Here is a 25992-nt window from a genome sequence, read left to right as displayed (position 1 = left end):
TCACAAATTGAGCCTGGGCCCTACATTTATACAATAGGGTTAATATTTACCAAAAGCATGGGGTTCTTTTTTGACATCATAATACTTGTCTAACACTTTTTAGTTGTATGATATTTATATAGAAGGTCAAGTAAATTAGGTGTATGCTAAATTAGAAGTTTTGCATTGAGCTAGGGAAGAATGAACCAAAAAAGCATACTTGTTTTCCATATACTTGTATTATTATGAAGTTGTTGACACTACGTTTTTTTCAGGACCTTTGCTCCTCTGTTATTCCATTAAAATTGCTTTGAAATTTAAGGGCAAAGTCACATGAACCATCAATATGTGACAATTTACAGCTAGCATTGATAGTGTGCTATAATTTGCTTGTTACTCTATATGCTGAGTACTTTACACCTATTATTGTCTTTAGTCCCCCCAAAAGGTACAATACTAGAAGTGTTACCAGTTGAAAAAACTGATCTAGAGAAGTAAAGTGACTCTCCTGACGTCACATGAACAGTAAGTTACAGAACTAGGAGCCTATCCCAAGCACTCTGCTGTCTTCCATACGATGGTAGTGGCAAACTAGCTCTCTATTTCCCTGGTGTAAATATAAATACTTCCACCACGACTGGTTTCAAGCAATGTAACATCAACTGTCTCGCAAATTAATAAAAATTCGTTCAGCTGTCACAAGCCAGTATGACCGGGCTCCAGCATACCACTGTTTCACAGAATGGTTTTAACCTGGCTTTTCTAACCCTAATGACACCCCCTGCACCCAAAGGACACCAGATCAAAAGATCCTCTCACTTTGCTGGCAAGGATTCATGTCTTTGGTAGAAGCTGATTATAGAGACTTGAAAGATATTTTTTTGCTCTTTATCATACCTCTATGAAATATGATTATTAGTTACTGTTTTTTGAAAACTTTTAAGACAAGAGTATTTGCCTTCTCCCTGTTATAGTACCCACCCTCATGTTTCAATTACAGCTTCAATCTCAACTCATAGTACAATGTTTAATTAGTACCTTAGGAAGAGTGGCAAGGTCAAAACTAGGTCCTAGTCTATAATCTGAGTAAATAGATGAAAGAAGCAAATATAAGGGCTCCCCCAAAAGGCTATCAGCATCTTATAGGTGGCTGATTTCTCTCTTCATGGTCCTCTGAGTCTGCCAGGAAACAAAGCAGAAACATTCCCTCCATTACAGTTCCCATAATATATACCTTTTTTCTGTTTACCACTGTCTTCCCAATTTCATTTCACCTCTTTCTATTTCAGGTGGAGTATATAGAATCCAGAATTGACAAGAGGGTTAAGATAAAATTATTTAAGTATCTTCAAACGAAACAAAATAATTGAAAATAGCTTTTGAAAATTCCTTCTAGAATGAAGTAGTGTATCCAGTATTTTCCTATTCCTAAGACTTTATATTTTTCAAAATAATTATTTGCAAATATAGTCAGTTTTTGATTACCCATATTAATAGAAGGAAACATTTATATGGATTAGCTAAAAGGGAAAGATTTTTCCCTGCTTCCTCCCTGTTGAATAGTTCTTACCAGGGCAGCCACCTTTGCTTTCCTACTGTGACAATGCTACACCAGCCATGAGTAATCCACTAGGGTCAGTAGTAAGTAGTAAACGCAGTAATAGAAAAAGCCACAAACGGTGGCATGAAATGGAGATTGTAAAAGGAAGTGGTGTTTAAAATCAAACATGTGAGGGAAAATAAACCACTGAGTTGATTTATAAAGAAGAAAGCTTTTTGAACAATTGATTTAGTTCCAGGCATCTTGCATCATAACCTCTGGGAGAAAAGATGCACTTAGGAAAGATGAAGGATTAAGTATTGAAGAATATTAGTATAGATGAAGAACAGACATTAAAGACCTATAGTTACTAGAAGAAATGTGCATATATTTGCAAAAAATTAATGTCAAAAACGTACAATAAAATATCTTGATCATCTTTGCATCTTAGCATACCAAAGCATACATCCATAAAGATGTACTTGTTAATCTTTACAATATCTTGAGACATAACCCTCTCAGCCAATATCAAAATGGATTTTAGTGTTTATAAATAAAAGGTGTGTTAGACATTTAAATGTAACTAAGAAATTGGGGAATTGCCTTCTTTTAAAAATATTCTTTGATTTGTGATTGATTTCTAGGGATCTTGCTCTACAGGAGAGAGATGGACTCGACCTCTCAAGTTTCCTTTGCACACTGTGGTATAAAATGAGTATTTATATTTTTATTTTTGCCCCCATACTACATACTCATGTAAATATCACACCGTGTCTGCTTCATTTTCCTCATATATGTATTGAGGGAAGTAGACTAAATGATCCTTGAGAGCCCTTTCTAGGACCACACACCTCTCTCTTAGTTTCTGGCCCAGAAATACCATGGCTAATCAAATCGAGACATGTCATATTATATTTCATGTCACCTTATATATCCAGTCGTGTCATTTATTTTGTAAAAATGTTTAGCTCTTCCACACTACACAGTAATCACAGAAAAACTCAGAGTTTCCACCAGCTGTGTTAACTGAAAATTCTTTTACGTTAGATAACGGTGCTTTATTGATGCAACATAATTGGCAAATAGTTTGCTTTGTTAAAATTAATTTTCCAAGTAAGTGAAATTTGTTTCTCTAAGCACAAAAATCTAATGAAAAAATTAACCATTTCAGGGGCCAGCCCGGTGGCACAAGCAGTTGGGTGCGTGCGCTCCGCTGCGGCGGCCCAGGGTCCGCCGGTTCGGATCCCAGGCGTGCACCGACGCAGTGCTTGGCAAGCCATGCTGTGGCGGCGTCCCATATAAAGTGGAGAAAGATGGGCACGGATGTTAGCCCGGGGCCGGTCTTCCTCAGCAAAAAAAAGAGGAGGATTGGCAGATGTTAGCACAAGGCTGATCTCCTCACCAAAAAAAAAAAAATTAACCATTTCAATACAGTTCTTTCTACAATGTATACTCAACTTGACAACTCAGGAGAATGCTTTTCAGACTTTTCTAAGAAGATAACCTAGTAGCAGAGACATAAATAGAGTGAGGAAATCAGGGTGGGAGCAAATCTATGTTTTAAATTCATGTGAATTTTACATTATACTTCATAATGTATCTTTATTCTAGTATAGAAAAATGTAAATTGCTTATCTTCAAGTAAAATTGATACTTGCAAAGTAAGCATGGAGCATCTTCCCACCACTCTCTGGCAACCTGTCTATTCTCCCCTAATGTGAAAAACTGAAGCTTAGTACTAAAGTTATTGTCAACAAAAAGCAGCTGTTTACATGAACAGCTCACTCTCAGGCGATTACACATTATTTATTTGTAAAATCAGCCCCTGTCACTGAAAATCCTGTAGCATCTTGATGGGAAAGCTTAGATGAGGTAGCTTCTGGGAAGGAGAGTTGAGTAGTCATCAAGAAAGACATTATACGGGCGGGCCTGGTGGCGCAAGCGGTCAAGTGTGTGCGCTCTGCTGTGGCGGCCCAGGGTTCGTCAGTTCAGATCCCGGCTGCGCACCGACGCACCGCTTGTCAGGCTATGCTGTGGCCGGCGTCCCATATAAAGTGGAAGAAGATGGGCACGGATCTTAGCCCAGGGCCAGTCTTCCTCAGCAAAAAGAGGAGGATTGGCAGATGTTAGCTCAGTGCCGCTCTTCCTCACAAAAAAAAAAAAGAAAGAAAGACATTATATACCTTACAGCAAGCAAGGGTTCCGACTGGTCAGAGACTGAGAGTACAAAGTCATAATTTTATGTAATACAAGCATATTGTCTTAATAATAATAAAACATTGAGTGACATATTCTTAATTTCTTATAAAAAGATATGTTCATGAACGAAACAGTATAGTTGTGGTGGGGGTTGAGGAAGCTGAAAGAAACAGTTCATTTTTTTAAAAGTTTTAATGTCTCTCAAAAAGCCATTTCTGAGCCAACCCTGATGGCCTAGTGTTTAAAATTCTGTGCTCCCACTGCTTTGGCAGCCTGGGTTCATTTCCCAGTTGCTCCACCCATCTTTCAGTTGCCATGCTGAGGCGGTGGCTCACGTAGAACTAGAAGGACTTACAACTAAGATATACGACCATGCACTGGGGTTTGGGGGAGGGAAAAAAAAGAGGAAGATTGGCAACAGATGTTAGCTCAGGGCGAATCTTTCAAAAAAAAAAAGCCATGTCCATTACAACTATATTATTTAAGAGTTAGGATATTACTTGATATTAATATGTTCTACATCTACTTAACTGAGAAAACTGTTCTGTATGTGTAATTATAGTGTCCTAAAATTTTCTTTATTATTTAAAGTTAATGGAAGTTAATGGTCCCATGCTATCAAGAGTAACTTGGTAGAGTTATTGTAAAATCTCAGGGATATTTAAAATAGAGAGAAGGAAAGGACTCTTTGACAGCAACTTTTTTTCCTGCGCTGAAACAACATAACACACAACATTCTATGGCATAGCATTGCATTTTCATTTATAGAGTTCAGATATTCAGAGTCAGTACCTCAGTGGACCAACTTCATTATGTTAGGAAATAAATTCTGATTTTCCTCTTCCTAGTTAGCAGATTTTCTATAGTTAGGGTATCTCAGGGGTCACAGATTCATAAGTCTATAGAATCTGGGCAGGGACCATATATGATTGCAGGGAGCTGACTGGGCATAGTAGCAAACGGGAAACCAGACAGCAGGTATTTAACTTGAGCTACAGTTTGGGGTTAGTGTTACCGTATCTTCAGGATTTCCAAAAGAAGGTGGATACCTGAATTTTATATGAAGTCTTCCAATTTGTCAATGTTGACGGCTAATTTAATTAAGCAAACAAAGGCTGTCCAGACCAATGAAAACCTGTTTGTGGGCCACATTCATCCCTTGGGTTGCCAGTTTGCCACCTCTGATTCACCAGGTCTATTAAGATGAGCTCTGTTTTATTGGGACCAATGATTAGCATAACAGAAAGACTTTTAAATGTGGTCCTCGGAAAACAATGTCTTGCTTTTAGAGTTTATAGGATAAATGGAATAGGTAATTCACTGTTAAGTAAAATGCATGCATGATAAATACATAAAATCTCATCGTGTTCTAAAGCAAGATGAGTGTTCATTTTCCTTTTTTGATCAACACAACTTAATTGGAAATCAAATGCCTTCACTGATAGCAGGATGTCTTGACGTAAAATTTCTGTAAGGCTAAGTTTTAATTGTACTAGCATTAAAGGTATTTTATCTTGGTAGATTCAAACAATAAAGGGGAGGAAAAAGCAAGCCCTCTTTAAATTATACCTCTCCCTAGGTGACACGATTTTCTGTTTAGCAAATCACAAACCTTTCACAGATACCCTAAATTTACAAGATTTTTAAAAAGATTATTTTGAGTTTAGTACGTTCCATAGTAGTTTTGTGTATTAGATTGGAGAAGTGGGGTCATTTGTTAACCTAATAGCAAGGAAGAATTTCTTTCAGTCAGAGATGGAAACACCCCAATCAGATTGTATGCTCTTGGAAGAAGGTATGACCTTGATGACTCAGTGAAACAAACTGTTGATTTCTCCTTCAAAAGTTGTCCAGTGTGCCTTCTCAGGTTCTTATCTTAACAGGGTCTTTCCTATAAAATAGCCTGAATATCAGCTTTTTCCTTGTGGGTGGTGAAAGAGGAGTCTGCGGTGCTGAGCTGTTTATAAATATCTTATCCTGGTAGCAGTTACCCTCTCGTTTTCCCACTCACCATTGTGTACATCCAGCTACCCCCAACCCTGATGACACAAACACGCAGAAGGGGAAAAGGGGCCGGGGGGAGAGGGCTGCACGTGACCTCTTTCTTTGTCCTGTTGTGTTCTTTCACTTGTTCCTTCATGGAAAGCAGACTCAGTGTCTCAGATCTGCTTATTTCCTGGGTTCTGTATATGTGGAATATATTTTTTGAAATATTTTTGTTCTTTTTATTGTAATCTGGTCATAGTCTGCAGTTTATTTTATAGAAAACTGAATATTGGCAAAAGTATTTTTGCTTGTTTTTCCTGCTCTCCACACTGCTGTCAGTGTCTTTCTAAGGTACAAATCTGATCATGTCACTTCCCTTCCTGAAAAACTTCAGGGCTCCTCATAATTCAGAATAAAGTCCAAAACCTTTAGCATGGCCTACAGGCCTTTTGTCTTTCATGATTTGGTTCATGCTTACATTTCTAAAGTCAACTCTGTACTCCCACAGCATCTTGTGCAAGTTATCTATCATAGCATTTATCACACTGTTACCATCCTTAAATTTCTTTTTTTTTGTCTTCACCACCAGACTGACCTCTTTGATAAAAGTGTATTTTATTTATCGCAACTATTCCCAGAATCTAGCACAGTTTCTGGCACAAGATAAATGAGTCTCCTGGTGCCTGTCCAGCCCAGGAACTTTGTATTTCACTTTCTTTGCTTTGTATATGCTTTTGACAGTATTATTCCCTTTTGTCTGGAATGCCCTCTATTTCCTCTAGTCTCTCACTTCACTTCGATTTACCTTTCTCTATAATCTCACAACACTTTATTCATAACTCCATCACAGTATTACTAAATTATGTTGGTTTATATGTCATCTTTGCCAGTCTAATGGTTGCACAGGGTCTTAGATTCCTTTTTTTTTTTTTTTGTGCTGAGAAGATTCGCCCTGAGCTAATATCTGCTATCAATCCTTTTTTTGCTTGAGGAAGATTAGCCCTGAGCTAACATCTGTGCCAATCTTCCTCTATTTTTTTGTACGTAGGATAGTGCCACAGCATGGCTGGTGAACGGAGTATGTCCGCGCCTGCAATCCGAACCCACGAACCCCGGGCCGCCAAAGAGGAGCACGCAGAACTTGAACCACTCGGCCACCTGGCCGGGCCCCAGGGTCTTAGATTCTAAGATATAAAAACCAACAAAAGTTAACAGTGATTGGCAAAAAGAAGGTGACCATAAAGATGAGTGAATGAATGAATGGTCTTTATTGATGGTATGCTAGAAATTTAGTGAAACACAACAAACAATGGATCCAAATTTGTGGCTTACTTACATATTGTTTTTGGTCAGCACAGTGTTTTTTTTTAAACAGTAGAACATAAAGATGCTCTTCTCTTGCCTTTCCCAGATGTCTTATACTCACTAGCTTTACACAGTAGTTGCTGCTTGTAGCTAAAGGTATTTGAGTCAGTGACTATTGCCCTAGTGGCCCATCAGTTTGTGGCTGCCAGTACCTTAAATGGAGGCCTAATGATGTGATTGAGTAATCCAAATCTTTATATACCTAATTTGCTACTAAGAAGCAATAGCCACTGTTAGAAAATTCAATCAATGTTTGGAAGTTTGCTTTTCATTCAGAGAATCTCAAAGTACCAGAGAGAGTGTGTTTGTGTGTGTGTGTACCTCATGCTTATCTGAAGTAAGCATTTTCAAACTGTTCGGAGGAATACTGCATGAGAAAGAGGGCCATATGAGTTGGAAAACAGAAAATATTATATTCCTCCCCAAGATTCACCACACATAGTATCATAGTAAAGACTTGGAAGAGTCTTTAACTTTATTTTGGCCATGGGACCCTTTTAAAAATGATATCTTGTTAACTACTTTTTCACGAGAAACAGTTTGGAAAACACTGGCTTACGGAAAAGAACTATGTGATCTCTTAGGGATTATTCAGTATTTTCTGGGGGAGGAGTTCTAGATGTTAGAATTTGCAAAAAAGGGGAGGAATGAAGGGAGAGTTGGGATTGAATGGAGGTCAAACCTTAAATTCTAAACTTAAAACCCAGCGGTCTTCTGCTAAAACTTAAATACTATATACAGTCATATGGGAAATAGATTATAAAGCACATTCACAGTCTCTCTCTCTCTCTCTTTCCTCCTCCCCCCTGTCTCTTTTCTCCTCTGTCTCTATCTCTAATCTTGTCCTCACAACAACCCTGTGAAGTAAGTAGGGCAAAGATTTTCATCTCCATTTTGCCAGTGAAGAAACTGAACCCGAGAAAGGTAAAACGACATACCGAAGATCACACAGTCAGTAAATGGTAGGGCACTAACGTAAAACCAGATCTTCCGACCTCCAGTCTTTCCACAGTATCACCCCGACTCATGACTCATATGACTCGTATCGTATTAGTGTCTCTATTGTATGTAGTTTTTCATTGAGTGAAAACTGCAGTTTAGAAGGGAGATAGTTTTTTAGCACATGACTGTTGAAGTGGCTTGTGATTGATGATAAGATTTCCAAATTGCTAAACAACAGAATCAGCAAACAAACCAAAACAGATCATGCAACAGAATGTTGCGATTTTTCAGTAAGTTTGTTATATCATCCAAGACAACACTGAAAGTTTTATATAGAGATTTTTCATTTTCTGGGTTATGGTTTAAATGTTACATTGTGCTATTTGATTATTATTCCTTTTTAAAATAACAGTTTTATTAAAATATTATTCACATGCTATATAGTTCACCCATCTAAAGTGTACACTTCAGTGATTTTCAATATAGTTAGAAGTATGCAGCCATCCCCACTATCAAATTTGAGGACATTCATCACCCAAAAAAGAATATCCTATACCCATTAGGAATGACTCGCCATTTCCCACCAAGCCCCTATGCCTATGCAACCACCAATCTACTTTCTCTCTATATAGATTTGCCTATTCTAGACATTTGGAGTCATATAATATGTTGTCCTTTGTGACTAGCTTCTTTTACTTAACTGTTTTCAAGATTCATCTATGTTGTAGCATGTATCAGTACTTTTTATTGTTGGATAATATTCCATGTATGTATACATTTATTTATTACATTTTGTTTATCCATTTATCAGTTACATTTAGGTTTAGGTTGTTTCTACTTTTTGGCTATTATTAATAATGCTGCTATGAACATTTGTTTACAAATTTTTGTGTGGATATGTGTTTTCAGTTATCTTGGGTATATGCCTAATAATGGATCATATGATAGTTGATCATGTGGTAGTAGAGCATATAGTAATGGGTTATGTGGGAACTCTGTGTTTAACCTTTTGAGGAAGACTATTTTCCAAAGCGACTGCACCATTTTACATTCCCACCAGCAGTGTATAGGGGTTCCAGTTTCTCCATATCGTCGTCAACTCTTGTTTTGTTTCTGTTTTTATAGCCATCCTAGTGGGTTTGAAATGGTATATCATTGTGGTTTTGATTTGCATTTCTCTAATGACTAATGATTTTGGACATCTTTTCATGTGCTTATTGGCCATTTTTATATCTTCTTTGGAGAATTGTCTATTCATATCTTTTGCCCTTTTTTTTTTTTGGTGAGTAAGATTGACCTTGAGCTAACATCCATTGCCAATCTTCCTCTTTTTGCTGAGGAAGATTAGCCCTGAGCTAACATCTGTGCCCATCTTCCTCTATTTTGTATATGGGATGCTACCACAGCATGGCTTGATGAGCGGTGTAGGTCCTTGCCCAGGATCCAAACCTGTGAACGCAGGGCCGCTGAAGCAGAGTGTGTGAACTTAACCACTATGCCACCAGTCAGGCCCCTCTTTTGCCCATTTTTTAATTAGGTTATTTGTGTTTTTATTATTGAGTTGTAGGAGTTCTTTATATATTCTAGATATGTCTCTTATCAGATATGAAATTTGCAAACATTTTCTCCCATTCTGTGAGTTGTCTTTTCATTTTCTTGATGGTGTGCTTTGAAGCACAAAAGTTTTTAATTTTGAAGTCCAACTTATCTATTTTGTTGTCATCGTTTGTAATTTTGGTGTCATATCTAAGAAACCATTGCCTAATCCAGGGTCATGAAGATTTATGCCTATGCTTTCTTCTAAGAGTTTTTTTAGCTTTAGCTCTCACGTTTAGGTCTTTGATCTATTTTGAGTTAATTTTTGTATATGATATGAGGTAAGCGTCCAACTTCATTCTTTTATATGTGGCTTTGCAATTGTCCCAGCACAATTTGTTGAAAAAAATTTGATTACTCTCACTGTTTTAATGGAGGAGGATAATGCTTCAAGATATGAGATGGCAGTGCTATAACATTATGAAGAACATTGCTGTTCTGTTTTGTGTAGCATTATAAATGACATCCAGATCGGGAGAGAGAGAGGACCATTTCCTTCATACTGAACAGTTGCTCCTTTTGCGTTTGTTTCTTCTTTGCTCTAGGTTTGAGCTCTCTGAAAATCAATTTGTTTTGATGCTTGTAAGATATACAAAGCTTTAAAATATTATCCTCTTATAAAGAGGAAAGATTCAGAAATGATTGATTTGTGAGCAGAGATAATGTATTGATTCATAAATTAGCAAAAAATATATGGTTTTTGGCCCAATATTTTAAAAAAGGCAAAAATGTGTTTGGTGGCCTATTTGAACCCATTTTTAGAAAGAAATATTATCCCACCTGATACTGTTTTTATGGAATTCAATAGTAGATTCTATTATACCATTTTCTAACATGGTGAGGAGGAGTTGGCTGTGTAATAAAGATGGACACCAAGGAAAGGTGCAAAGTCAGATTCATGCAGACTAGGGGACTGGAACCTGGACAATAAGGATAGCTGTGTGCATATTAAGATGTTTTGGTTCCAAGAGTTTTAAAACTGATTAATGAAACTATGTAATGTCTCCTTGCTTACTATTTATATTTGCTATTCTTAGAGTTGCAAGCAGAGAATATATTTGATGTCTATGGATAAATCAGGGCTAGATTTCCACATGGATGAGGGAAGTGGCTTCTTACTCTATGAGTAGACCTCAATGCAACCCATCACCCCTTCCCAAACATGCACATCAGCCTTTGGGTATGTCCTTCCAGGCTTCCTTGTGCCTTATTAAATTGCTTATTGCCTTTTCCTTTTTCCAAAATCGAGATCATACTCAAAATTTCTGTGGCCTGCAGTTAAGAGGTTGCATAAGGAAGCAGAAGTTGTTGTAACACAAAAATATTCACTGAGAGGTAACCTCTCAACATTCCTAATTTCTCTTTTAAAGCTGGAATTTATTCACCCATCCAACCACTGTCTCTGTCGCCATGCTGGGGGGCTGTTATAACACAGATAGATTGGAAAGTTATTCCTTGAGGTCAGTGAAAGATACTGGAGATCTGTGCGATCACTGACAAATCTGTCTCAGTTGGACCAGTTGAAAAACTGATGAAGAAAATCAATAGAGATGACAACAGGATAGGCACTTCAAAGAGGAATGATTGAACATGACATAATATTAAGCTTCTGGAAACATCGATGTAGCTCCCATGTGGTGTTGCCACCATGGTGGTGCCATGTAAGTCAAGATGAAGTGAAGGAATGTGCTATTATATATCATTTTGATGGAAAAATTACATTCCCTCTCCCCCACAAAAATACTCCACTATTTTTATTCAGTCTTTGATGAATCTAATAATTCGTAAGTATAAAGGTTACCTAAATGTTGTTAAACTACCAAGGTTAGTTTTCCTTATATTATATTTATAGGGTACTTTTTCAGTATGAATTTCCAATTAAATCTTGTTTCCTATTCTGAATATGAATGCTTGTTATGACTATGAATACTTAATAGCCTTCTATTAGTATTATTTATTGGTGATAATAAGAACACATGTATTTAAGTTTTTCTTAATTCTCTAGACTGTTTAATATCTGCTAAAATAAATAGTAACCAGATAACCATATTTTCCTACTGCGTAAGCATACACTAGAAAAGTTAATTTTATCTGAAATTAAGTACATACTTTTAAAAACCTATAAGCACAAGTTATAGTAAAAAAATTCTTTAAATAACCTTCCTTCCCCTCTGGTAACCACCAATCTATTCTCTGTATTTGTCCTTATTGTTGTTTTTATCTTGCACATATGAGTGAAATCATATGGTATTTGGTGTTTTCCCATCTGACTTATTTCACTTAGCATAATGCCCTCAAGGTCCATTTATGTTGTCACAAATGGCAAGATTTCATCTTTTTTATGGCTGAGTTGTATTCCATTGTATATATATACCACATCTTCTTTATCCATTCGTCTGTTGATGGGCTCTTAGGTTGTTTCCAAGTCTTGGCTATTGTGAGTAATGCTGCAATGAAGATAGGGGTGCATATATCTTTTCAAATTAGTGTTTTCACATTCTTTGGATAAATACCCAGAAGTGGAATGGGTGGATCATATGGTAGTTCTGTTCTTAATTTTTTGAGGAATCTCCATACTGTTTTCCATAGTGGCTGCACCAGTTTACATTCCCACCAGCAGTGTACAAGGGTTCCCTTTTCTCCACATCCTCTCCAACACGTATTTCTTGTCTTTTTAATAATGGCCATTCTGACAGGCATGAGGTAATAGATATCTCTTTGTAGTTTTGATTTGTATTTCCCTAATAATTAGTGATGTTGAACATCTTTTCATGTGCCTCTTGGCCATCTTTGGAAAAATGTCTGTTCAGATCCTCTACTCATTTTTTAATTGAGTTGTTTGTTTTTGTTGTTGAGTTGTATGAGTTCTTTGTACATTTTTTATATTAACCCCTTATGAGATAGATGATTTGCAAATATCTTCTCCCAATTGTTAGGTTGATTTTTCGTTTTGTTGATGGTTTTCTTTGCTGTGCAGAAGCTTTTTAGTTTGATGTAGTCCCATTTGTTTATTTTTTCTTTTGTTTCTCTTTCCTGGGGAAACATGTTATTCAAAAAGATACTGCTAAGACAGACATCAAAGAGTGTACTGCCTGTGTTTTCTTCTAGGAGTTTCATGGTTTCAGGTCTTACATTCAAAACTGTTAGAAATAATAAACGAATACAGTAAAGTTGTAGGATACAAAATCAACATACAAAAATCAATTGTATTTCTGTACACAAACAACAAAATAGCAGAAAGAGAAATCAAGAATACAATCCCATTTACAATCACAACAAAAAGAATAAAATAACCTAGGAATAAACTTAACCAAAGAGGTGAAAGACCTGTACACTGAAAACTATAAAACATTGTAGAAAGAAATTGAAAAAGACACAAAGAAATGGAAAGATATTCCGTGCTCATGGATTGGAAGAATTAACATAGTTAAAATATCCATACTTCCTAAAGCCATCTGCAGATTCAGTGCAATCCCTATCAAAATCCCAATGCTATTTTTCATGGAAATAGAACAAAGAATCTTAAAATTTGTATGGAACAACAAAAGACTCTCAATAGCCAAAGCAATCCTGAGAAAAAAGAACAAAGCTATCACACTCCCTGATTCAATCTTCAATACCACAAAGCTATAGTAATCTGTTTGATATATTGGTGACTAGTGACCATTAGACTGGCGTGTGCAAAACATCTTTGCTAATCTGCTAAATGGGTTTTTAATGATGTGCTAATTTATTCTTTTAATTATCCTAGTTGTCATATAAGTAAATTAGCTTCTGGTGTATATGTGCTATATTCCCATTCTCTGAGAGCCATCTCGATTTTTACAGTGCACATGAATCACCTGGGGATCTTGTTAAAATGCAGATTCTGATTCAATAGGCATGGGGCAAAATTCTGCATCTGAAACAAGCTCCCACGCATGCCAATGCTGCTGGCCTTTGACCACACTGAATAGCAAGGCTTTCAGTAACAGTTTTGGGAACAGAAACCAGGCAAAGCCTATTGAAGCTATTTCTTGTTATACTAACTTTATGATACATGCCTAGTTTATTAATAATATGTATTTTTCCAGTGGGGATATATATGTTGAGTTATAACTTGCAGTGTGTAAGCTTTTCTGTAGTTTTTGTGTTGGGTATGTTATCTACAATGGTGAGGTTTATAAAGAATGATAACTAACTGATGATGATGACAATGATGTGATAACTGATATGTATTGACTACTTATTATGTCTGTCTCAGACAGACACTGTGCTTTACAAAGGTTGACTAAATTTTATTGACGAAACCATGAAGTAGACATTATTATTATTCTTTCCATTTACAAATGAGGAGGCTTAGTAACAAGTTTAGTGATGAATGAAAAGTAGATAGTACCCTGCCCTGAATGAAAGTAATGTTGAGACTATTTTCTGCCAAATAGTAGCCCAGAAAAATATCAGATTTTATAGGATCGTCACAGAAGAATAGTTGATTCTTTTGTGTGTTCTTAAAAATTGGGGGTGTTTTTCTCTTTATCCGTATGGTAATTATAGTCTAGTGACTAGTCTGGAGACATACCTTCCACTCTTGAGATCTGCTGAACCACCAAAGAAGCGAAGGAGCTCCTCTGCCTTAGCTCCCAGCCTGTAAGATGTTGACAATATTTACACTACTTGAGCCCTTTTATCCTTTAGTGTGTTAAGGAGAAACCAATTCAGGGAAAGAGAATATTTGTAAGTACACAGGTATTTGTGAAAATGAGTGAAAGCTGTTTAGGATTAGAAAGATGTGGTACCTCAGTTGCAGTTTAATTTGGAAATCAGTCAACACAGGTCATGATAAATAAGAATATAACTGGCTTATTACTCATCTCAAAGTAATAGGAGGCTGTTTACTTTCATTATCCCTGTTTCTTTTATAGTCCATCAATATTATGGAACTGACTCTACAGAAATATGGAAGTTATGAAAAATTTGAACAGGCCACTGGTGGTAGCCTGCTATCTAAAACTCGAATCTGGAGTCATGTTAGGAAGTACATGATGAAAGAAGGCTGCATGGGTGAGGTATGCATCGTGAGTGGACACGAGGAGTTGACTGTTGGCATTTTAACTCTCAGTCAGTGCCCTGTGGTTTTTCCTGAAGGTTTTGTTTTCCCAACCCTATTTTACTTATTAAATTAGTCACCCAGATTTCTCATTGAATACTATAAGTCTAAGTTTCTGTTGCATAGAATTGTTGTGTTCACTTTCTGTTTTTCTTCTTTTCTTACTACTATTTCTGTACAGTTTGTGGGATTATGTGAATTATTTTATGAAAATTATTAGTGAAGAGATTTGCCCCTAGTGGCCTCTCTTATTAGTAGCCAGTTCCTAGTATTCAGTCTCCAAATAAGCTGTAGCCCAGCAGTGAGCAGAACTCTGGCTCATGTATCTTCCTTTGCATCTTTTAGCCAGGAGACTATATTTGAGAGCATAGTGGAGGCACAACTTCAGTCCTCTGTGACTTCCTCAGCACAGCCGTCTACTTTCCCTTCAATCCAGTAAAGGTTCCTGAGTTCCCACGGTCTCCAAATTTGGAAGGGTCAAAAGTGATTGGCTCTGCATTTCATCTTCTTGGTTTCTGGAAGAGTCAGGGTGGTGTAAACAAAAGAAAAAGTATTAATTTATGAGTCCATTGTTTTCTGTGAAAGCTTTTTTTCCTCCTGCCTTTACATTTCGTTTTATATATATGTATTTTTCCTCTTGCTCCTTAGATTGTAGTTCATCTCACTGAGGACCTGCTTTCCCGAGCTTCAATGACAGTGGTAAATGGGTGTCCCACGCTGACCATCAATGTTTCCACTGCACGGGAGCACTGGCTGGAGGGAATGCTGAGGCATGAAATAGGTGGGGGCAACCCTTCTCCATTTGTTCATTTGTAATATCAGAAATTAACTTCAAAGAAATATTCTTTTATAATGTTTTTTTCCTTAGTATTATTTGGCAAAAAGTAATGAAATTGTTAGGTTTCACTTGAACTAAAGCTAAGATATTAATGTCTCATTTCAAATGAGATTTTTTAGGGCACTGCCTAGCTGTATTAAGCTTGGAAAGTCATTTAACTCCTCTGGATTTCAGTTCCCCCTCCTTAAACTGAGGGAATTGAATTAAGTGATCTCTGAGATTCTTTTCAAGTATCAAGTTTGTGATTCCTCCCTTTAAAAAAATAAATTGCTGGGGCCGGCCCTGTGGCACAAGCGGTTGAGCGCGCGTGCTCCGCTGCGGTTGCCCGTGGTTCTCCCGTTCAGATCCCGGGTGCGCATCGACGCACCGCTTGTCAAGCCATGCTGTTTTGGCTGGTGTCCCATATAAAGTGGAGGAGGATGGGCACGGATGTTAGCCCAGGGCCAGGCTTCCTCAGCAAAAAAAGGAGGATTGGCAGATGTTAGCTCAGGGCTGATCTTTCTCACAAAAAAAAAAAAAAAAAAAAAATTTCTATAAAAGTTATACCTTTTCTAATGAGACATTTGATCCTTCTGAAAGCAGTGTACTCCTTCAAACCAAAAGGCTTTAGGGTCAGGTCATTTCTGCTTTGTTTTGATTTGTAGGTACACATCAATTTGGTTTTAGAACAGTTGATAGAATCTGGTTTTGGATAAAAATTAAAACGAGAATGGCATTTCTTGTTTTTCATGTGCCTTTACTTCTCCATAGGCACACATTATTTTCGAGGTATTAACAACCTTCAGCAGCCGTGGAATAGTTGGACTGGTCGTAAAAAACATGAGCTAAAGCCAAACAATCCCACAGAGGAAGGACTGGCAAGTATTCACAGTGTTCTGTTTAGAAAAGACCCCTTTTTATGGAGGGCTGCCCTCCTCTACTACACTGTTTATCGAGCCAGCCAAATGTCTTTTTGCGAACTCTTTAAAGATATTGGAAAGTTTGTCAAGGACCCCAATACAAGATGGGATTATTGTGTACGAGCCAAGAGAGGATGGACTGATACTTCCCAACCAGGTGAGTGTCCCTTCACTATAGGTTTTCTGACTTATTGGGTAGTTGTCTATTGATTTTGGTTACATCCTAATCCACCAATCAGAGATTTCACTCACCTATGAAAAATTAAACCTTTCTTACTAGAGGTTAGTGCTAGTTTTCCCAAACCACATTTTGGTGGCATTATTTTATCCCATTTCATTTTGAAAAATTTCAAATGTACAGAAACAGGAAAGTAATGATAAAATAAACATTCATATACCCTTCCTCTAGATACACCAATTGTTAACATTTTGCCATTTTTGCTCCCTCTCTCTGACTTTAAAAGCAGCTTTATTGAAATATAGTTCACATGACATACAAGTAACCCATTAAAAATGTACAGTTAGTGATTTTTAGAATATTCATAGAATTGTGCAGCCATCACCACTATCTAATTCGAGAGCATTTTCATCACCCCAGAAAGAAATCCCTACCCCTTAGCAGTCATTGCGTATTCCCTCTCTCCCCTGCCACCAGCTCTAAGTAACCATGGATCTACTTTTATAGGTTTGCCTATTTTGAACATTTCATATAAATGGAATCATATAATATGTGATCCTTTGTGGCTGGCTTCTTTCACTTAGCATAATGTTTTTAAGATTTTTCCGTATTGTAGCATGTATCAGTATTTCAGTTCTTTTTATTGCTGAATAATAGTATTCCATTACATGAGTGTGACACATTTTATTTATCCATTCACCAGTAAGTGTACATTTGAGTTGTTCCCACTTTTTGGCTATTATGAATAATGTTTGCTATGATCATTTGTGTACAATTTTATGTTTTTAATTTCCTTGCATAAATACTTAGGAGTGGAATTGTTGGATCATATGGTAACTCTATGTTTAACCTTTTGAGTAACTGCCAGACTGTTTTCTAAAGTGACTGCACCATTTTACATTCCCACCAACAGTGTATGAGGGTTCCAATTTCTCAATACCCTCACCAACACTTGCTATTTTCATTTTTAAAGTTATTATAACCATCCTAGTGAGTGTGAAGTGGTTACTCATTGTGGTTTTGATTTGCATTTCCCTGATGACTAATGATGTTGAGCATCTTTTCATGTGCTTATTGACCATTTGTATATTTTCTTTGGAGAACTGTTTAGATACTTTGCCCATTTTTTAATTGGGTTATTTGCCTTTTTATTATTGAGTTGTAAGAGTTCTTTGTATATTCTAGATACAAATCTCTTGTCAGATACATGATTTACAAATATTTTCTCCCATTCTGTGGGTTGTCTTTTCACTTTTTTATTAGTATTCTCTGTGACTTTTTAAAAGTAAGTTGTACGTTTCATTCCTGAAAACTTGAGCATGCAACTCCTAAGTTAGAATAAAGAATACATTCTTCTGCCTAACACAATATCATTATTACACTTAAGAAAGTGATCATTAATTCAGCAATATCAGCTAGTACACTCACCATATTTAGATTTCCCCAACTGTCCCAAAAATGTCCTTTATCTGTTTAAGAAAAAAAATCTAGATCCAGTCAGGGTTCATGCATTACTTTTGGTGGTTTTGTCTCTTTAGCATTGTTTAATATGGAGCAGTCTTCCCCACCTTTATTGTTTTTCATGATACTGACTTTTTTAAAAATCCAGGCCGCTGTTCTTAGAGAACGGCTACAGTCTGGATGTGTGTGTTTGTTTGCTCATGATTAGATTCAGGATAAACATTTTTTGACAAGAATACTACATAAGTGATAGTGGATGACATCAGGAGCCACCTAATGACAGGTTGTCTCACCATTAGAGATGCTGACTTTGATCCTCGTTTAAGGTGGAGATTGTGAGCTCTTTCCTTTGTAAAAGTACATTATCCTTTTCTCCTTTTTAATTAATAAGTGATCTGTGCGGTGATAGATGCTGTGTGAATGTCCTGTTTTCCAACAGAGTTTCATCTAATGATTTTAGCATCCATCAGTGATCCTTGCCTGAATCTATTAATTTCAATGGGGATTCTAGCACTTTTTATTATTATTATTATTATTAGTTTAAAGAAAGTAGGCAAGAAGAACAATCATAGTGCATGTTGATCTTCAGAAGCAAGCAGTTCTGGTTCTAAGTAAGTACACTACTCTAAGAAAGTTTAAAAGTTTTTGTCAGCAGCTTTAAGATTTGAGATTGCCCACAGAGGCGTTTTTTTCTTTAACAAAATAAGAAGTAGATTATAAGGCAATACAAAAATGCCTTTGAAAAAAGGATAAGAATTAGGAAATATTTATTTAAAAGTCATTTTGACTTTAAGATTAGTTCAATAGATCAACAAATTTTCTTCTAAAACTATTTATTTGGAGCTTGGAAATACTTACCCCAGTGTGTGATGGTTAGGTCGGCAGCCCAGCCCACATTAACGTTTATATGTGTAGTGTAGTTTTATGGAAGTGCGGTGCCTGAGAGCCAGGACCAGGCAAGACAGGAAGCAGGGAGGAGGAAGACATCTGTCCCCTGCTGTTCATGTCTGCAAAGCCACTCCCGGCTCAGTTTCAGGTCAAAGGTGTGTCTGGCATTTCCCGTCTCCTTTTTAGATCTGCTTGCCTGTATTTTAGTGCTCTGCACCCAGATGCACAGAGCTTTCATGTTATGCTTGACACCTCATGGAGGCACATCACTTTTAGATTAGTCCTTTTTTTTCCTTCACATACGTTTTTAGAAAAACTTTTTATTATTGAAAATTTCAAATGTATACAAAAGAAGAGTGGTTAATATGCTGAACGCTCATTAAACATTACCCAATCTTAATAATTATCAACATTTTCTACCTGTGGTTCATCTGTTCTCCCAAGTTCCTGTTTTCACGTAGTATTTTAAAGCCAATTTCAGACATCATGTCCTTTTACCCATAAATACTTCAGTATGCATCTCTAACTGATTAGGACAATTTTTTTCATAATCCCCATGCTATTTGCATATCTAACAAAGTTAATAATTTCTTTATAAATCACTTTCCATATGGTAGCATTTGAGTCCATTTAATAGAGCAAAATTTTAAAAAATTTATGCAAGTTAATCATGGTGGGAGAAAGGTTTTCTTTGTAAGTAGAACACCCTTGTTTATGCTGACATCTCATGAGCTGTTCCTACTTTTCACATCTTCTTCAGATTTTTTTCTATTTATAAACCTCCATATTCTTTAAAATCCAGTTCTAATTCTTATTTTCATAGGGAGGAATAGTATCAAAATCACCTATAGTTATTTTTAGTGGGGTAATGGGTATTATTTTTTTAAAAACCAGGAGTTTCTGAAATCCTGTGCCTCCTCCACATTGCCCCCCCTTGAGACTTAACTTCTCTACAACTATCCTCCCCCTGACACATGCCTTCATTGCATCATGGAAATTAAGGTTATGATCAGATGGTGGGATAATTATTCATAAGAGTCATGTCTTAAATTACTACTGTTTGTTTATAATTAGGAAAAAATGCTATTTTAATAATGGGGAGTGGGGATCTAGAAAGAGGGAATTCTTACAGGGAAGCTACTAGTCTGCACATTATTCTGGTACTTCCCAAGACCTTACATTTTATGTTATGAAGATCGTCAAATAAAAATAAATGTGGCAAATTAGAATATGTTTTATACAGGAATGATTCCTACAGTAAAGGGGATGGGTTAGTAGCTAATTACTTAGTAATTTTTTAAGCATCAGAAAGTAAACACTATTCTGGTTCCTCCAGGGTGTTTCAGTAAAGACCAGGTATACTTGGATGGCATCCTGCAGATCCTCCGATACAGAGAGACCATTGACTTTCATCTACTGACTGCCCTGGGGAAGGTGAGTGAAACCAATGGCACATAGTCCCCAAACATACCAGGTCAACATTTCCTCCAGCTTGATTTTATGATTAAATATGACTCAGGTTCAAACTGTTTTTACTTCACTGTTGGAATAAGTTTCCTTTATGTGATAATAAAAGGGAAGAAATGTGGTTCTGTCGCAGAACCAAATTGCAAAATTTCTTTGTAGACAATAAGAGATAAGGAAGGGAATAGGAAATTTGGGAATATATTATGTAGTTTTGTTTTTATATACATCTTTTTTCTAAAGCATTTTGAAGTAAGCTGCAGCTATAACATTTACATCCTTAATACTTCAGCATGTATCTCCCAAGGATAAGGATATTCTCTGACATGACCATATGATTTTCTTAAGAAATTTATCATTGATTCAATGTAATATCTAAGAAACAGTCTACTTCATATTTCCCAGATTTGTCCCCAAAATGTCCTTGATAGTTCTTTTTTGTGACCCAGGATCCAGTCAAGATTCATGCCTTGCATTTGGTTATAATCTTTAATCTCTTTTAATCTATAATAGTCCCCCTCACACCAGTCTTTTTGTTTTTCATGACATTTTTAAGAGTCCAGGACAGTTTTCTTGAGGATTCCTACAATCTGGATTATCAGATTGTTTTCTCATAATTAGATTCAAGTTAAACACTTTTGCCAAGAATACTACTTGAGTTGTGTATTTCCCATTGCATCACATTAGAAAGCACATAATGTCATTCTCTCCCATTATTGGCGATGCTGTGTTTGATCACCTGGGTAAGTTAGTTACTGCCATGTCTCTCCATTGTAAAGGTACGTTTCCCCCATTGTATTAGTAAGTAATATGTGGGTTGATACCTATGAATGTTCTGTTCCATAACAACCTTTCAAGGAGTGGTTTTAACATCCATTGATGATCTTTGCCCAATCAATTACTACACTGATGGTAGCAAAATAGAGATCTTTGAAATCTGTTACATTTCACTCCCCTTTTTTGTAGTATTATCATGGACTTTTTTTTTTTTTTTTTGTGAGGAGGACTAGCCCTGAGCTAACATCCGATGCCAAGCCTCCCCTTTTTTCTTAAGGAAGAGTGGCCCTGAGCTAACATCCGTGCCCACATTCCTCTACTTTATATGGGACACCGCCACAGCATGGCTTACCAAGCGGTGCCTTGGTGCGCGCCCGGGTTCTGAACCTGCGAACCCCAGGCCGCCGAAGCAGAGTGCGCGCACTTAACCACTTGCGCCACCAGGCCGGCCCCTGGACTTATTCTTTTTTATTCAACCCTTTCAATGGCTGCTTCTGTGTTTTTTTAAACATGTCTCCATGTTTTCTGGCAAAGTAAAATGTTCTGGGCACATCTTACACTTTTCCTACCCAAATCTGAGATTAGATATTTCTCCAAGGAAGACTTGATTCCTTTTAGTGGGAAATGATACAGGCCTATCTTGTTTTATTGTGCTTCATTTTATTGCACTTTGCAGATACTGCATTTTTTATAAGACCTTCCACTAACAAAAAGGTTACAACTCACTGAAGGCTCAGATGATGGTTAGCAATTTTTAGCAATAAAGCATTTTTTAATTAAAGTATGTATATTGTTTTTTTAGACATAATGCTATTGCACACTTAATAGACTACAGTATAGTATAAACATAACTGGTTTTTTTTGGTGAGAAAGATTGGCCCTGAGCTAACACCTGTGCCAATCTTCCTCTATTTTGTATATGGGACGCCGCCACAGCATGGCTTGGTGAGCAGTGTGTAGGTCCGTACCCGGGATCCGAACCGGCAAACCCTGGGCCGCCAAAGCGGAGTGTGCGAACTTAACCACTATGCCACTGGGCCAGCCCCTAAACATAACTTTTATACGCACTGGGAAACCAAAAATTTCATGTGACTCACTTTATTGTGATATTCGCTTTATGGCATTGGTCTGGAAGCAAGCCTGCAATATCTCTGAGGTACGCCTGAATTTAGAAAACAAGATCTGAGCACTAGGTGTGCTCACTGCTGCTGGGGTGCTGATGCTTCTAAACCTTTTCAATGAGCAAATCATAGATATTTGTTTTAAATCATAAGGGCATTCTAATTCAAATCAGACATCACAAGGTTCTTTCACACTTTTCCCATTCCATGTGTGTATCCCCCTTCTCTTAAAATGAGAACCTTGTTTTCCAACATCATATGTTTATTCATTGTCTCTTATAATAAACTCAGAATGGTTTAAGAATTACAAAAGCACACCAATATCAACAAGAAACCTATTTTCATTATCTTAGTGGTGTAAATACTCAATAAAGTAAATAATTTTAATAATAATAAGTAAAAAATAAATAAAACAATAAAATACAGATATAGTATGAACATGATTTCTTTATTTAAAGCCCTCCTACTGCCAGGAAGAGTGATGATCAGAAGACAATAGTATTTAAAGCCAGCCATGTTTTGGAATTTAAACTTGCAAAGATAATTTATAGAACTTAAAAAGTTTCACCCCTGAACTTAATATAAATACTTGTGAGATTGGCCTCTTATACAAGTGAACCAAAGAGATGTGAAATTTTTAAAAATACTTACCACAATAATTCAGAATAAAAGCAAGAGAATTTAACATAAAACACAAATTATTATATTTATCAAATTAAATAGAACTAGGAATCCAATATGTAATTGTGCTGATTTTCCTAACTTAATAATATGATATTTATAATCCATCTATTTTCTTGATTCTTTTATTTAGATTTAGTCAGGAGATTTGTTTAGGTTTAGAGTCTCTCACACACATGTATTAAGTTTAGTTGTGTAAGTTCTAGACAAACTGAGTAGTTCCAACATAGAGTGTTAAATCAAATATTGACTTGTGATCTTTTTTTAATATGATCATGGTATGAGGGGGCAGATAAATACATTCTTATTTAACACAGCAAAGGAAAGGAAACGACTGATTTTTGTTATTTTGCAAGTATTAAAGTAATTTGAAAAACAGTCCACATACTTAAAATTTCACTTAAGACCCAGGGAAAAAATTGCTCTTCAAAATATAACTGGTAGTTACATTTAAAAATAAACCCATCTTCCATTTTTCAGGTCTCTTATGAAGATGTGGATCGCTTAAAAGGATTGGCAGTAACTGAAAACATGAGGGTCCCTCACTTTCTGCAGGACCATGGCCGATATATGGAACACTTAGAGAAGATCATGGAAGTGAATGAACTGACCGACAGGGAACTGAAAGATCTTATATATTAACTAGCATTCTTGCAAACACAGCTGTGCTATACCTCTTGTATATTACCAATTAGGTGCATTTAGCACCAGCAGATTTATAAAAGGAGAATGGCTTTTTACATAAGTTTTCTGAACAATGATCTGCAGTATTCAGCTGAATTTTTAGGTTAAGTACAAACCTTAAACTGTTTCCCTAAAATGTTTCTATAGCCTGCAAGGGAAAGTTACTTCTATTTTCATGTGAATCTCAACAGAGTCAGATGAAAATACTACTGATGAGTGTTTTTGAAGAATCGTGGTCAAGTTGAGTGATAAACTTCTGCCTGAGCAGTAAGCACTGATCTTAGTGCTTCTGCCTGAGCCCTGAGACCAGCTCTCACCAAGAGATTGAATTCCAGTGTTGTTCAAACTCCAAAGTTATATTTTCTTTTATAAATAATGGTAATTATTCTCCTTTGAAAAATCAGTTTTTTATGCCCTCAATAAGCTAGCTATATCTAAGATTTCTTATTTCTCTTATATGTTAAGTAATGTTAAAGGGAGGAGAAAAGCAATTTGAAAAGTTTTCATTAGTTCTTTATTTTACACATTATTGTTTCACCTTATCAAGTCTTGGGAACTAAATTAGAGAATTACCTCATTTTGTCCAGTTATTCCTTAACTAAACTCTGTTTTCATTTGCTGAAATACATTGTACCCTTTCAAAATTTTAACCAAGTTTTAGGGTCTTTTCCTCTCTATTCCTTTATGTAAATGGTAAGTACAAGTTTCAGAGAGGTTTGCCTACATAAATTAAAATATTTGGGGAAGAGAGAAGCTACTCACCTTTTTATTAAATGGAGCAATGATCAGGGGACAAATAGACTGATCTAGTTCATGTAGGAGCTGGATGTTGACTGGGTAGCATCTACAATAAACTTGACCATGCTCTGAAAACTGGGCATTGCCATTTGATAAACTGGCCTTGTGATATTGGCTCAGTGTATTTTATCAAAATCTTTGACTTCATCAACCCAATAATGACATAGTTTGAATTTCAAAAATGAGAGTTCTTTTTTGCTACATTTCTCCTGCAAAAAGCTTCTTCACCTAGCTTTGTAATTTATCAATTCCCATATATACTTGGATATATATACTAGGGATCAAATAGTTTTTCAAACAACTTATTTTAATGATCAGAAAGAATACTGCTGTAAATACCCCATTCAAAATTGCTACTGTAATTTCTACCCAAAGCTATCTGAGAGTTTATCTTTACCTTGATTCAGGCTTAAATATGGTGCTAACAGTGGTACATGTATACTGCAAAGCCTGGTCCACGTTCATGCTAGGAAATGATTTTAGGAAGTCTTTTGCAGGCTAGCTTATGTGATTTTTCTCTTTCACACATCTAGAAGGGCTTGCCTCAAAGAAGAATGTTGCAGCAAACAAGATATACTCTAACTGGCGCCTGGCAGTTATTGCAGAGCCATGCATCTTGCCTTTGGCAGTCGCGGACCAGGCCCTTTGGAGCATTGAAGGCATCCACACGTGTGCCATGCTGGCTGGAGTGTGGCCTGCACGTCTCTGTGCAGGGCTGGGGGCATAGTGCTCCAACACTAACCAGATACCAGAAACCACTCTTGACCCCTCAAGCATTATTTCCTTGTAGCAGAGTCATCCAGTTTCAGCTTTGTGTAGTGTTTTCTGACTTCATCTTCAAACTTATCAAAAGTGATTGTGAAAACAGTGTCTTATTAACCGAAATTGAAGTATAGACAGAAATGGCAGTATTTATGTCCTGTGATTTAAGCCCAAATGCCTGTAAATTCATTTGTAGACAACAACACTGCTGATCTTACGTTATGGTTTAAATATGAAGGAAAATCACAGCAGCCTTAATTTCCTGTCGGTAGGATTATTTGCAGTGGTTCTCGTCCCTGAATTTTAAAATGGATAGATATTCTCTCTTTATCTGATTTGGAAAAGGAAAAACTTCTTGCCTTACTGCTTTGGTATAAAGACAAAAAACATGAGCACTGTCATTAAGTCACATGGATTATCTTAATATATTGTAAAAGTTGACAATGAACCAAAAATAGTCTCAGACTAGCAGAAATACTTAAAGAGCACTAAGCTTTAACTGTTGGGATTGAAGATTTAATTAATGTTTATTCTGTTTCCTGAACTAGCATTAAGGTCAGTTTGGTCCCCTAAAATAAAAGTTTTAATAAATAAAAATTATAGCAGCAGTACTTAGGAGAATAGTTAAAGATCGTATTAATTTTAATTATAATAGTTATTTGCTATAGGCTATTGATGATTAGGATTTCATCAGTTTTTCCACTGTAATTCTAACATATAGTTATATCAATTACAAATTCTGATA

At 36.4% G+C, this 25992-nt stretch overlaps 2 protein-coding genes across 7 annotated transcripts in view; one reads left to right on the top strand and one right to left on the bottom strand.

Moving 5' to 3' along the window:
• Nucleotides 1–25702, top strand: part of MATCAP2 (microtubule associated tyrosine carboxypeptidase 2) — a 54709-nt gene extending 29007 nt beyond the window's left edge. For 3 of the 5 annotated variants that reach the window (XM_087429581.1, XM_087429574.1, XM_087429563.1), the window contains 6 exons: nucleotides 2164–2223; nucleotides 14512–14655; nucleotides 15345–15477; nucleotides 16285–16590; nucleotides 20297–20394; nucleotides 23484–25702. In XM_087429581.1, coding sequence (XP_087285707.1) covers nucleotides 2164–2223; nucleotides 14512–14655; nucleotides 15345–15477; nucleotides 16285–16590; nucleotides 20297–20394; nucleotides 23484–23645 — 903 coding nt within the window. In that variant the 3' untranslated portion in view covers nucleotides 23646–25702. The remainder of the gene's footprint in view (nucleotides 1–2163; nucleotides 2224–14511; nucleotides 14656–15344; nucleotides 15478–16284; nucleotides 16591–20296; nucleotides 20395–23483) is intronic. The other 2 variants (XM_087429587.1, XM_004418828.3) reach the window with 1 other exon arrangement.
• Nucleotides 1–25992, bottom strand: part of ANLN (anillin, actin binding protein) — a 123723-nt gene that overhangs the window by 85343 nt on the left and 12388 nt on the right. The gene's annotated exons all lie outside the window — the stretch shown is intronic.

The sequence above is a fragment of the Ceratotherium simum genome, chromosome 1 (genome assembly GCF_057802395.1).
Source record: "Ceratotherium simum simum isolate JZ-2026a chromosome 1, ASM5780239v1, whole genome shotgun sequence".
In the NCBI taxonomy this organism is placed as follows: domain Eukaryota; kingdom Metazoa; phylum Chordata; class Mammalia; order Perissodactyla; family Rhinocerotidae; genus Ceratotherium; species Ceratotherium simum.
This window is presented reverse-complemented; position numbering and strand designations above follow the sequence as displayed.